At 41.0% G+C, this 14,981-nt stretch overlaps 2 protein-coding genes and 1 long non-coding RNA gene across 3 annotated transcripts in view; 1 reads left to right on the top strand and 2 right to left on the bottom strand.

Moving 5' to 3' along the window:
* map1ab (microtubule-associated protein 1Ab) overlaps positions 1-2,733 on the bottom strand; it is a 63,696-nt gene extending 60,963 nt beyond the window's left edge. Inside the window, exon 1 of the mRNA XM_084672125.1 lies at positions 2,481-2,733. Coding sequence (XP_084528251.1) covers positions 2,481-2,733 — 253 coding nt within the window. The remainder of the gene's footprint in view (positions 1-2,480) is intronic.
* Positions 2,734-4,603: 1,870 nt separating this feature from the next.
* Positions 4,604-12,691, bottom strand: LOC146258446 (secretory carrier-associated membrane protein 2-like). The gene is made up of 9 exons (XM_084672660.1): positions 12,510-12,691; positions 10,433-10,510; positions 10,230-10,316; positions 9,838-9,949; positions 9,517-9,645; positions 9,168-9,327; positions 8,768-8,869; positions 6,566-6,683; positions 4,604-6,337 (listed from the first exon to the last, which is right to left on the bottom strand). The coding sequence occupies exons 1-9, from the start codon at positions 12,564-12,566 to the stop codon at positions 6,200-6,202; spliced, it is 981 nt and encodes a 326-aa protein (XP_084528786.1). The 5' UTR covers positions 12,567-12,691; the 3' UTR covers positions 4,604-6,199.
* Positions 12,692-13,208: 517 nt separating this feature from the next.
* Positions 13,209-14,409, top strand: LOC146258447 (uncharacterized). Its single transcript, XR_014729821.1, has 4 exons — positions 13,209-13,300; positions 13,760-13,936; positions 14,022-14,217; positions 14,372-14,409. It is a non-coding gene; the product is annotated as an uncharacterized LOC146258447 (long non-coding RNA).
* The last annotated feature ends 572 nt before the right edge of the window (positions 14,410-14,981 follow it).

The raw sequence follows: 14,981 nt of genomic DNA on the forward strand, positions 1-14,981 counted from the left end.
TTTATACTAAGAAAGGGTATGTTGGGCTGTTAAGATAATCTATTGCCACACTGAGGACAAAGAAATGTAGCCCCACTCAGCACACTGCAGTGTTTTGCAAGAAATGCTGTGTCACTGATGCTAATTATGGCTTGATGCTAGATGCTCACTGCCCTGAAAATAAAGCTTTGTGTTTAAAAACAGCACACAAAAACCCAGACAGAACACATTGTTCTCCAAGACTGATATCTGTCATTACGACAGTTGACTTGACAGGCCACTTGACACAATGTTTAATTCAAAGTGAAGGCACTACAGAGAGATAGGATAGCAGTTTTCCATGTTTGAAAGCTTTCCATATGCTCACTATTAAATTATTATAGAGGCCATACTACACAGACACCTGTTCAGATTTGAGAAGGGAACAAAGATATAAACAATATGGCAATAGTTCCATCTTGATCATTGATAGGTCCAGAGGGAATAATGTGCCATATTGCTTACACTTACCTGACTCTTTCAGGTAAGTACATTTGTGTAGGGGGTGGGGTCCAAATAGAAGGTGAAAGGGACTTTTGGACACACAGGAAATTAAACCACCACGTGGCATCACCACCAATGCCATCGCAGTTTAACTAACTGTACTCTGATTTGCTCAATCCTCAAACCCAAAGTAAACTATTAATAATAATTTTATATGAGCTAAATGTGTATCATTTAGCAATGCTGTAAGATACTGTAATGACACATTATTAGCATATGTGTACAGAGCAATTTACCATGCCCTCCTTTCTTCTAATTGACACTAAATTAGAATAAAAAACATTCAGCAAGCCTGAGTGCAACATGATGTTAAGATATTGTTTCTGTAAGGTTGAAGGATAGGGGTATGAACAAGAAGTATGAGAACCACTCTCCTTCTGTGTGTCTCGGATAGGAAGGGTGAGGGAGGCAGAGGAACCTCATGTTCTCTGTAACAGTCTCAAGGGTGATTTTCTATGCTACTGGCTCTTGTTCTTCTTGTTCCTCTTGCTTAGCTGGTGTGGGGGAATCAGACACTGTGTCTTCCCTTCACACTTTCAGGGAATATTGCTGTCTTGGCAATTGTGAATATTTTTATTTAAGAAACCTCAAGGCCATATATCATTAACATGACTTGCACTTCATAACATCGGGGTCTAAGACTTGTTTGAAGCTTTTCCTGAAAACCAATAGTGTTCAGACAGTGTGCAGATGTGGTGAAATTAGGGGGTTAAACAACACAATGGAAAACAAGGCTGTCCCTTGGAAGTCGGCCTGCAGGGCTATGACTGTTATCCAGGTATCACTAGAAGGGCTGAACTCCACAGAGAAACTACAGTCAGATTAGACCCTGACCAAACCATAAATAGCCTCTCGTCTCTACCTGGTTTGCCAGGTTTGACATCAGATATATATTAAATAGGTGAGAAGTTAATGTTGTTTTGTTGTCCCTTTCTGGATTAAGGCTCACTGGAATTTAAATCCAGCCACAACTACAGGGTATCTTAAAGTTGTAGGCTCACTATGACTGGATGACACTATGACACTGTTTTGGCATGTGTCATCATCCAGATTGAGATAGCACAGTAGGTATTAGGGCTAGCGGTCCTTGGCAACGGTAGTTATGAGAGTGTTGCCATGGTGCCAGCCTAGAACGTAATAGGGTGATTCATCAATGGGTGATTCATCAATGGGTGAGTCTAGTTAAGGAGAGCTGGCACAATGGGATTGCTGACTGACCAATCCTTGAAAACTCCAAACTTCTTTCACATGTGTCAAACAGCTCCTGTTATAGTTGCAAACTCCTGTTATTGTTACAGACAAATACATTATCTTGGATCTAAGACTTATCAAGAGGAGTACACTTCATTTTAACTCTTCAAAAAGTATCATACTTCCTTCCAGAAGTAATGCAGCAGGCCAAAGGCCTAGTCAAATAAATGCCTTTGTACATGGGACACATGAAAATCACAGTCCTACAGTAAATTATACAAAATAATTTAGATATAAAACAATGCAGTTATAAAATGCAGTTTTTGCTGTGGCAAAAAAAACGGAAACAGTTAATGCACTAATTACATCACAATAATTCTTTATTGTTGTCATCTATAGCCTACTCCTACATCATAAGCAGACTCACGGCCGCAAACCCTTCAACGCACACAATGAAGTAATCAATAATTAAACAGAAATAGTGAACGTTTGAACACAAAGCATAGTAGCCTACTTCCCCTTGCTAATGGGGGACTGCGTACGTTAAAATTACGTAACTTATTTTCACGGTGCCGCAATACTGCTGAGTCAAGCTTTTTTATGTTTACGCGATGCGGTATCACTTTGCCTTGCGGAATCCCGAATAAATAAACTATTATCTACACTGAATTGCTAAAAAAATATCGTAAATGTCGCGAAAGCAAAATCATAATATTATGATCATAAGAAAATAAATGAGAGAGACGCAGAGATGTATGCTCACTTACCTCTCTCTATGTGCTGCCTAGCGCTGTGCAGTTGATGCTCTGTCGCTATCTCTCCGATCACTATAAGTATGTAGTGGTTCCCCTTGCTGAATGGGGGTCCTCGCCGCCGTCGCTCTACAAGGTGTTGAACTATCTCCTCGGACCTTGTCCGCACGTTGCCCTCTTCCTCCTGCACTGCCGCGAGCGCACCTCGAACCGGAATTTCCATGGCAACAACCCCACGAGCGGACGCTGGGGCCGTTTTCATCGCCATGACAACTACTGTACTGGTATGTGTGCAGAGGCAAAGGTAGGGGAGGGCTCGTGGGGGTAATCGATCACTCACTTTTAGAGCTATTTTCTTCTAGATTCGATTGGTCCGTGAATCCTTGCAGCAAGGTGATGTCACATCTGGGCACGTACAACGGAGCAAATGGAAATGGTGAGCCCCCAAAATGTCTCTTAAGCCTATAAGCAGCTGCCAATTGTAGACAACTGGACACACACACACACAGATCAAGGCCTGCCCTGTCAGTAGTTTGCCTGTTTTTCTACTAGATATGATAGAAGATTAGGTAGTTAGAAGCAGTAGGCTATTACTCCAAAGCCATGGCAAACTGCTGACTGCTTTCCTGAAATGTGGACAATTCTCGGATGAGTGGCAGATGTAACTACAGATAACTTGCTGCCTCAGATATCCTGGGTTTATTGCTATTTTTTCTGAAAATTGACGTATAGCCAACTGTATTTACTATGTCTAAAACTAGTAACTTTAAACCATGTGATTGATCAAACTAAATGGCAATGTATAGCTCAGTGGTCAAAGTATTGAGATCAAGAGGTGGTAGTTTTAATTCCCCCCTGTACTGTACACCATTTGGTTATGTTACATATTCACAGCTGCACTACTATTAGTCCAAACCATTTTGCTCAACAGATATGAAGGAGCTATTAAAATTATTCATTTCACCAAAGTTCATTGTGAAGTGTATTTCACATTGAGAGTAGGCTGTGTGTTGTAACTCCTCATTCTCTTGTCTTATCCAGTGTTTCCCTTTATTAGCCTCGTGGCTGCAGTTACTGTAACACTATAACACATGGTGCTCCAGCACTTTAACCACCACACTGAGAGGGTGATGGAAGTATTGATATTATACATTTTTCTAATAAACAGACAATTGTTTTTTGACTGTCACAGGAAATTGGTTGTGTGTGTTTGTGTGTGTGTGGTGAGGGAGAGAGAGAGCCCAGAGATATACAATTGGGCTGGTGTGCACATTACAGTTGAAGAATGATGTAAAACTATGTACAGTAATTTTGGCCTGGCAGCAAAGATACATGATGAGATGCAGAAATCTCTCACTTCAGATAACACAGCTCTTAACAGTGAGTCAGCACTTCACCTCTGCATTTTCAAAGCACATACACTATGCTGCCCCCTAGTGACAAATGGATGACTGAAAGAAATGCTTCAATGAGGTCATTGGGTTCAAAAATACACTATTTTTCAAACGTTCCCATATTTTAACACTGTCTATCCTTGTACTTTCACTTCTGAATTCTAAGTCTGGTAGTGGTACCAGAAGTTAGTACTTCTGACTTTTTTTTCCAGGTTAGTATAAATAAACCATTCCCTGTGTAAAGCATCCTTGAACTCCCTCGGGTCTTTGTCTTGTATTCTGTGTGTCTGTAATGTCAGGCAGTTGGGATGCTGTCTGGCCCAGTTATTGATGACAGTGTAGAGAAAAGGAGGCTGAGTTATTCTAGGCAGTGGCCAGACTTTCCTGGAGAGATGACAGCATGAGCTGCTGTTGGTCCTGACTGCAAAGTCAATGCAGCCTCAGACTCCAGGTCAAGGAGAAGGTAAGAGAAAGGAGCTTCAGGATGGGGTGTGTCTTAATACTATGTCAGCTACCTTGCCTATGGGTTCCACCATACTGCTGCTTGTCACTTACCTAGACCAATCGCAAATCCAACCAACATCACATTTCCTCCTAATACATGCTTTGTTGTAAAGAAAATGCAATTTTTTTTATAATTAGATAAGTGCTACATTTACCATGAATATTTTAATACAAAAGGCAATTTTAATCTACCAATCTAATGCTGGCCAATGGTCATTCGAACAGGAATGTCAAAACACATTTAACAGATATCTATCTTTATTTAAACTAAATATGAAGAAAACAAATTCACACAAAACCTTTAATAGCCTGGATATTATATTCCTCATTATTATATTGATTACCAAAATATCTCCTACAATTGATTCCACTTAAATACGTAATTAGTCTTACAATACTTTTTTTAAACTTACACACCAAATGTGGATATAAAAATAAATTGAATGAAAAATGTACAACAATCCACAAATAATTTAGGGTCTGGTTCTAAGTCTACTTGCTAGTAATTGTGAAATCAATTAAAATCAACATCCACCAATTAAAACCACTGCTCAGATTTGAACACTATGTTCTTGCTGATAAGCAAACATCTCTTAAGGCAAAAATATTGAAGATCAAACAGTTATTTCTGCTTCTTTACATGCTCATTTTGTTAGTGGCAAATCCATGGTATACATATTTGGTCAACATTGCATCCATTAAAGCAAAAACAGTTTGACTTGGGAATGTTCATTATTATTGTCATGTTCAGTGGTAAATCGAAGTAAAAGTCTAAATTTTCTTCCTATCCAAAGCAAACCTTGGTTGCCGTAGGAACCAAAAGGGCTAACAAGATACATCTTGGAGGCACTCAAAACTTTGGTCAAATCTCCTTCATTATTAACCAGGTTTACTGTGAAAGACAGGTGTTGTGCCTTAACCCTAATTTACCATTGAGTGTAGTTGTGGCGCAAATGGCAAGCTGAATTCATTTAATTACTTAAATACTTAGGCACACTTTCTACAAAAAGAAACCAAAATACCTCACATTGCTTGAGATAAGAGCCATCAGACTGTAAAATACAGAAAGATTGTGAATATAAAGGCACATTACTTTTGAAAAGACTGGTGAGTCCAACAATCTGTAAGATTTAACATTCACACCTAAACTTGTTTCTAATACCCAGGGTGACTTTCATTATCATATTACAGTGAGCATAAACTTCATACAGGACACTGTCCACTCAAGTGACAGCTTTCTTATTTTCATTCTCTTCATTGGCATGGTAACATTTAAAAATGCCACCAGAGAAAACTTGGGGTCTGTAGATGTGGTTACAACAATAATGCATGTAAAGAGAACACACTAAAAGACAAAAATAACAAAGCTCTGAAACACAAACAAATCTTTACATTGTATAATCAAGGCCACAGAAAAACAGGCATATACACACACACACACACACAACTTTCACATGGGTACAAACACACACACACACACACACAAGCATTGCAAAAAGTGCACATCCAAATATTTACTGAAGAACATTGCAAAGGTGCACGCAAAAACAGTTATGGATGGGGATGCATTGCAACCGTTCAACTTCATGGTTTCCATTCCAAAAGCAGACATGTGGGTTTATGTATCTCCCAGTGTCCCGCGGTCTTAGACACAGCCATAGCTATGTGAACCCTGCACTTTAATTTAGGCACAAAGGGACCTTAATTGAATGTGAACAGCAGAAGTGTAAGAGGCATTCCACAGGTGGTGATGATGGTGAGAAAGCCTAACCCAGCTTAGTTGCTTTTGCAGTGGTGGTGGGGACAGACAGGGGTATCAGGGGAATGGAGCTAGCCTTAGTTGTTTGCCTGGAAGACTCCCTGGGCAGCAGAGGTGGCAGCAGACTGGAAGTTCTTGTTGGAGACAACACCCTGGGAGAACTCTTGCTGGGCCTTCTGGAAACTAGCCCCTGTATGACGATACTGGCCGTGAACCTGGAAAAGTTATTAAACATGGAACTGGATCAGCATGTTTTTTAGTCAGTTATTATCTTTGCAATTAAGCCAACATCTCCAGATTGTGATATAATTGGTGCCTTGAGAGTTGGCAAAAAAGACAACAATAATACTGTGACAAAACAAATCTAAATTAACCTCCTAAAGTCACATACAAATAGTTTGTGTCTACTCAAAGGCTGTAACATACAACCCATGAAGACTCACCATCTTTAATAAGATGATTGACAGCACAGCACAGACGGTGAAGAAGCAGGCCACCAGGATCATGATGGCTCCCACGGCCTTGTTAATGGCAATCGCAGAGATAGAGGAGATCCAGCCACTGGAACCAGGGGTCAAAGGTTACTACTTCATCCACTTCTATGTACACGCTTTTCTCATTCCCCATGACCATGTACATTCCATGAAAATTATCTTTAAATACGTAAAACCACACAGAATGCTATTCATACATGCTAAGTGTGCTTTTGCAGAATGCTAAAAGAGATGCACCTGTGAGCCCTGTACAGACACCACTGTGGTAACTACTTGCAAGGTAGCTTGATTTACAATAAGCAACAGAAATGACCAAATAAAGCTAAATGAAATGAGAGATGATGGAAGCAGATTGAGGATTTAAGAATACTGGGAGGAAAAATCCTCCCTTAAATCTCTTTCTTGAGGTGGTCCTTAGTCATGGATGCGGATCCATCCACTCCTATGGGTGTTAACCTCAAGGAAGGGAGAGGGGAATGGTGCATCTTTTTAGAAGAGACAACTGCAGACTTGGCCCTGACACCTCAGTGTTAGCAGGTCTGAGAATAACCAGCCAGGCTCCACAGTGTTTCCGCTTTGTTGATAGCAAGATATCTCCTGCAACAGGCCCGCCACGGCTACATTTCTGCCGCCGCGGTATCAGAAATAGGGTTGTACAAAATTTAGGCCGTCTATCAGCAGTGATTGTTAGAAAGCGTATAGAAGGATAGCACGGACACACGCTTCACAGAGTAGTTGAGATTGTGTGTGTGTGTGTGTGCGTCCTTGAGAACTGTAGAGCTAAGTCGTATAACTTATGTTGTCAGTTAATTTAAGCCTGTTATTGTATTAGTCTATAGTTAGGCTAATTTAAATTAAGTTAACTGGTGATTTTCGTTGTTTGTAGGCAATTCTGTTATAGTTCCGTTGCTGTATATTGTTATTGTTATAGTTTTTGTTACTAGTTGGGGACAACGGGGGACAGGTTGTTTTCATCCTTTTCATTTTTTCTTCCTTTGGGAGTTTTTCCTTGTCTTCCTTGAGGGTTTAGGTTGGTTGAGAGGCAGTTCTATGGGTGTATATGAAGCCCTCGGTGACATGCTTGCGTGTAAAAAGGGCAATACAATTTGATTTGATTCTTTCCCTGCTAGCAAAATTGCACATGTCGATTCGATAGCGATTGCTGCCCTTGCTCACGTTTGTATTTCAGGTGCATTATTATGCTGAAGTTGTTTTAATTAATAAATAGTGGTTATATTGTTATAATTAGCTACAGAATGCTTAGCCTATCAAGATCAAATGAAGCGGAGACTGTACATGCTTCCAAGTGGCCCCTTAATCGATGGGCTAGGCTATCGATTTTACAATAAGACCATTTACAATAAGTTGTTACGTCAATTATTAATTGGAAGCATTTATGCCATTTACAACATACTTTATGACTAAGGTGTCATTAAGTAGCCTAACATTATTTATTTAGGGGAAATAGGACAAAAATATGTGCAATATTACTCTAGCTATTAGACTATTACATTAACCTGCTCCGAAATATAGGGTTAGCACTTTGTTAGCACAGTGGGGACATACCAGCCCCCACTGCTAAAAAAAAAAATCCTACAGGAAACACTGCTCCATACAAAAAGGCTTTAGCTGGGAGTCTCTGTCCTCATCACCAAGTCCTAGCTGAACACTGAAGCAGCGGGGACAAGCTTCCAGCTGCAGAATGCGTATTTGAACGAGGACAGACGGGTTAGTGAAAGGAAGAGTAGAGAGAGCCAGAACCTGACTTACAAAGGAGTCATCAGAAGAGAGAGACAGCCAGCAGGCTAGACTTAGGCAAGGTATCTGTCAAAGAGATGGCAAGAGACAGGAAATGGAGAGGGAAGCTTGTAGACTTGTGCAAACAGACTTGCTTGTGCACTCAAAACATGCATCCACACACACACACACACACACACACACACACACACACACACACACACACACACACACACACACACACACACACACACACACACACACACACACACACAATCCTTCAGTCAGTCAACAAACAAGTGTGTACAGCATACATACAGTAACACACACATGCACACACATACAGTGATAGGTCACTTTGTGGACAGACACACTTTAATGCTGACATGCTTTTTCATACGTGGTCACACCCACCTGTTCCCCCACCCGGGAATGCCCACTGCTTGGATGATGAAAATCACCACTTGGCAGAAAAACACAAAGAAGAAGGAGAAGAAGCTGAAGGAACTGTCTGCCCTGGAAGGAGAAAGCAGACGTCATTCACTCATGGCTCAATCAGTTCAATTATTTAGTGTCATGAGAACTTCGGCGTGATGAGCAAATCTATTTAATCAAAATATTCTAGTATTTAGATGGTACTGTACTGACTAAAAGCGATAATACACACATGATCTCATGTAAGCACCAGTGTGGCACGGGAGGAAGAAGGATAGAACAGGGAAGTCCAACGTACACTCACTCACTACAGTATTTACACTTTGTTCTGCTTTGTATTGAATTGTAGGTGGGGGAGGCTGAAAGTGCAGGTACTCACTTAAAGGCCTTGTAGATGGGTCTATACCAGCAGAGGAAGGAGCAGGGGGTGAACAGGATGAGCCATAGGATCGAGAGTCCAAAGTCCACCCCATGATTTGAGTTGGTGGTGAAGTAAGCCAGGCATGCCAGCAGGTTGAGGAAAAGGGTAACACCGCTGACTGAAGGGAGAGGATGAGGACAGGAGAAGGAGAGGATTCACCTGATTCAGTATTTTTAATTGACTGATGCTTTCACCGCAACTGTAGAGGCATCACTGTATTTTGCTATGCGTAAAGCCATGTCCACAAAATGTTAAGTTTGCATTAGCAAAAATCCCCCCCATTCACAAATACACATTGAATACTTACACATCCAAAGGTAGTAAATCATTTTGCACACTCTCCTGTGCTCTACAGGAATATCCTCAGAAAAGTCCTGGTAGAAACAAGGCTTGATGGGGAAAAATGTTGGCAGAGGTGGCCAATTGTTTTCTTTCCCTGTCAAAACAAAGAGTACATTGATGAATACAGATGACCACATGCGTTTCCTTAGGAACTCAAAGCCATTGGTTTGATATAGAAAAATGATTTTGGATCTTTAGCAAAAACTTAATTTGGATGTACTATTGCTTTAAGAGAGACACTGATTGGACGTTGTGTGTGTCGTAGTTGAAAGGGCAGGATTCTGACCTGTAGGGCCTCGGCTCTGGAGCTCTTGCTCCCTGCGCTCCAGTTCCGCAGCCTTCCTCTCCAGCTCCTCCTGCTGCCTCAGCAGATTGGCCTGGGCTGCAGCTGCCGTGGCCTGCAGGGGGTAGGGGACGTCGGGGAAATGGGAACATAACAGGGAAGGAGAAGGAGGGGAGGGAAAGGGAAGGGGAGAGGAAAAGATCAGAGTAGAGACAGAGGAAGGGAAAGGAGGAGAATGGGGGGGGGGGGGGAGATGGGATGAAAAATAGGATGATCAGGGGAGGAAGTCATTGTTCCACACCAGCAAAATAGGCCCCAATGTATAATATGTCAACACAACCCAGCTGACTGAAGGTATCCTGCCATGGTAGCTCTGGATCCAAACAGGAACTCACCTGTGGACTGGGCTCTGTTGATGGTTGGAGCACTGCAGGCTGGGAAGGAGCCCTGGAGGCAGGAATGGTGGGCCCTGCTAGGCTCTCCTGAGATGAGTCACTGAGTTACACACCTTCACGGTTTCACTTGTACACTACAGTAGTACAGCAGACATTTTGGTTTTTAAATGTGTACTTTTGAATAGAAAAACGGATGAACTTACAGTGGAGTGATCTGGAAATGGGTTGTATAGATTCACAGGGTCTATGCCAGTGTTGGTCAACTGTGTGACAGAAGGATCCTGAAACAGAACAACATCACTATACCTCAACTATACACACAGCCATTCATCCACTGAGGTCAAACAGCTCTGCCATCATAGAATAGTGTGAACAGTGAAATAATGTATAAATAAACCACCTAATAACAATTTGGAATAAATATATAAAGTCAAGATTAATTAACTGCAGATCAAGCCTGCACTTTTTTTGATACACAGTAGAAAAGCATGAAATCACTTATTAATATCTGAATGGGGAGGACTCTGCTAAAAGTGAATTGGCTTTATTGTTTAATCAAGGGTTGGAAAAGGGCAACTCCAGTGTTCTTCAGGACTAAAACAGTGTAGTCCCATGTATAAGAAACAAATGTTGACTTGAAGTTGTAAACAATGACTTCCTTTTTGCAATTATGAATGTGGCAATTGTACTGAAAAATACTTGACCAGAGCATTGGTAGGGCTAAATGTTTGAAGCAGAAACACTTTGCATGTGGGAATGAGTTTGATCGTGGCTGACTAGCCCTTGGGGCACATGATAAGTGTGTCACTCCTGAGGATGTCATTTGACCCAACCTCTGCCAGGTTTATTAGCCACTGTAGACAAGACAGTCTATGGGTAGCCTAGGTGTGTCTTGACTTTAGCCTACATGAACTTAACATGATTGTGTAATAAACATATGAAGGGAATTTAATTGCAGTATAGCCCGGGCGTATTACAAAACATATTCCCGCTAAAGCTTGAGGATATTTATCCAGGCTCTTCCACACCCAGCAAGCAAACAGTCAAAGTGACGTACGTGAGTTGCAGTATGAACAATGGCTTTGCAATAAATGATATTACAAGTAGGCTTGGTCTGCCTACGTATACTGTTGTTCCTTGTGCAATATGTTTGCTGTTTATTTGTACAGCTTTGTAGAGGGTTCAAAAATAAATTGTATGAGTCATGTGCTCTGAACTTTAATTTAATCGATTTTGATAAATAGCAACTAGCCAGTGGGGCAATGAAATAAAAGACAGTGTTACCTAGGCCTACACTCTCTACTGACAACAATTACACTAAATTACTAGGCCTACTTCCTTGCTAAACTAAATATTAAATCACACAGTGAATGTGAACACTACAAAATGCATGTATTGATTCAATTTGAAAAGGGCAATGCAACTTAACCATATGTCTGTTTAATGTCACCAGCTGTGGATCACACCAAAATAACTCTGCAGCGATAGCTCCACAGTTATGCACGGACCAAACAATCCTGAAGTGTAGCCCACTCTCAAATGATAACACGTTTTATGATAATAACGTTTAACTGCTGATTAAATGAAAGATTCTGCTTCTCTGAGCTGAGGCTGACATTTTGAATTAAGTTATATGTGGTTGCGTAATTGACAAATGTAACTGTAATGTCAATCAATTACTTCCTCCATAACCTGAAGTAGGCCACATATAAATACTGTACAGTCAGGCTTTTTAAGTAGCTTCACAGGAGCAAGTTCATCATCATCACAGACGTTAAATGTCACAGGAAAAAGTTGGTTTCATTTGAACCGTAATTTACTACATACACACAGCCATCTGAAGTTCCATTGAACTGGTAAGCTATTATTTGGCCATCAAGTCTTCGAAGTAACTGCAATATAATACTGATGACATGGTCGAAGATTTTGTAGATCTTTTGACAACCCCGTTCACTGACGTTATAGGCTGACAACTTCACGCATGTTTGGTTTCCTGATGAAATTACCGCCATTCGACTACAGTTTCCTTCTAGGTAATGGTCAACTTTTCGTGATAGGATGGGAGAACTCCCTGCTTCAATATAAGACAACGAGTTGGTCAATTCTTGTCAATCATGCCACGTTGTCCGTACATTTTAAAACGAACCAAACCCCTGTCCCGTTTCTGTACAACAGGTTTCCTTGCTATAGTACACTGTAGCACTATGTTCGTTAGCTAGCTGAAGCAAGCAAGGCAACTTTTAAATGTCATTTGAGGATGGTAAAGGTAGAATGACTCACTTGGAAAGGGTTGACATTTGACGCATCCGCAAACGGGTTATCGTCAACTTCTGACATTTTGATGCAGCTGTTGGTCTACTATTTTCCTCGAACTATAAACAATTTACTCGTATCGCCTGATATTCTTCACTCTCAGTACTTCCTCGAACGAAGTTCAGCGCGCAGGCGTACTCGTGCGCGGTTGCACGCATCACGTGACAGGTCCAGATGCGCTGGCTTAAGACAACCAGAGAATGTCTTGGTTGCAGTTTCACTGTAGTTCCATATGAAGGCGCTAACGGTCGAGTGAAGAATGAATGGAGGTCTATTGAATTTTTGAAACAAATACACACTGCTGGGTGTTAGATTTTTTTAAAGTCAATTTTTTGTTCTGAAAAGCCTTTTACAATGTCAATGACGTCATACACATTGTACGGACAGAGATACCGCATTACGGCAAGCTCTGGGGGTTATTGCACAAAAAGTAGAATAAAGAAATCCAGGATAACTGAAAAAGCGCAGCTTGACTTAGTATCATCCGCTCATGAAGGTGCCGCTATGTCAATCCAGGTGTACATAGTTGGGATAAGTGCACCTTCACGGATTTCTTAAATAGACCACGGTATTGATCACAAATTCACTGATGCAGAAATGGAGAAGACACGTGCGGCATATTTTTCTCCCGCTGAGCAGCAATTATTAATGGAAATTTATGAAGAGGTGAAGCATATAATATGCAAAAAGGTTAATACGGCAGCCGTCATTAAACAGCGAGAAAAAGCCTAGCAGACAATCGCTGACCTACTGAATGCGTAAGGGTTTTAAAATATCTACGTTGAACGTTGTAGGCTGCTGGGTTTATCTGCTAAATGTGCTGGTTTTACTGGTGTCTTTGAGTAGCCTACCATAAAGCACTAGGCTATATAAATAAGCTATTATTATTATTATTGTCCCTCAAGAGTCAGCAGAGTAAATTCATGTTCCTTGGGAAATTTACCTTAACGACTAGGCCTAACTTCAAACCATTATTCACAATGCGAGCATATTTTGTACAACCATATGCACAAATCTCTATAAACTGTGTCTAATTCTAAATATCTTTCTACAATTAATGTTCATACAGAACAAACATGACTGGACAAAAGCGATCTTGGCAAAAAGTCAAAATAAAATACAAAAACATTTTGCAGTCTGGTAAGTGCCTTAACAGTTTGCAAATTGTGTATAAAAATTGGATGCCTGCTCACATATTTTATCTAAACTGATTTTAGTCGTGAAGAAGAAGACTCATTTGTCTGGCACTGGGGGAGGGCCACCAGCTCCAGGCTTCACCCTAGCGGAGGAATTGGCCCTTATGTTAAATAAAGGAAGGCCTGTGATGGAAGGGATTCAGGGTGGGACAGCTACTGACTGTGTTCCACCTACAGAAACTGCCCTCTTCATACATGGTACATTTTCCAGTACTGCATGTCAAACACAATCACCCATTTATACGGGTATATGTGGACTGTCTGACCTTGTTTTGCCTTTCAGTGACCGGCGACACAGTTACACTCCTGCCACCAGACGAAGATCCAGTGAGTATTATTTGTTAAAAGCACAAGGCTTGGCACATCCTGTCAATACAAATTATATTCAATATGGCAGGGGGAAAGAACTTCTGCAGTATGGGAAGGGGCTTCTGCAGCTAATGACGAGGAGACTGTCACTGGATTCCAGAAGGCCTGAGGTATTTCAATTGTATGGAAATGCATATTTAGCCCATAATGGATGAGAAGTCAGTTTATTCTTTGATCCAGAAGGGCAATTTGTATGACGCAGGAAGACATCAAATGAGAATACAACACAAACCACACAACAATTAACACTAGTATTTTATATAGCACTCATATTTGTAACAGGATCCAGACAGAGTACCGCCTGACAGCCAGCCTGGCAACATAGTAAGTATATGGGCTCTAAAGTAAATCTAAATAATGCATTATTCCTGCTGTGCTATCAATGGGTGGTTTACATAATTCACACACTGTCAGATGTCTGTACAGTCAACATCTCAAAAAACAAATTGAGCTGGCAGATACACAGGTTACCCTCAATAAAAGGAGTCTCCAGGATCTGGATCTTGGTATTGAAATAAAGAAAAAGAAACTGAGGAAACTGGATCTGGAGATAAAGAAGTAAATGACTTCTGTATATTAATGTATTAATTGTTCTCTCCCCAGCTCTCCTAAGGACAAGACAATAAAATCTGTCATCTAAAATAATTGATGCATTGGTCTCTGACTAGCCTGCCATTGATGTCATCTGGGAATATAGCTGCATTGTCCCACTAAATCTCAGGTGCCAGTGCAGGACCCCTTTCCTTCCTCAGACAAGAAACATCGTGTAGGACTGTGCAGGCTACAATGATGTCACATGCCCTGTCTGGGGTGACCCTCAGGCGGTGGAGACACTGAACATGGGATTTGAGAAGGCCAAATGCCATTTTAATTC

Source organism: Hypomesus nipponensis, chromosome 14 (genome assembly GCF_054491055.1).
Source record: "Hypomesus nipponensis isolate SF chromosome 14, ASM5449105v1, whole genome shotgun sequence".
NCBI lineage: Eukaryota > Metazoa > Chordata > Actinopteri > Osmeriformes > Osmeridae > Hypomesus > Hypomesus nipponensis.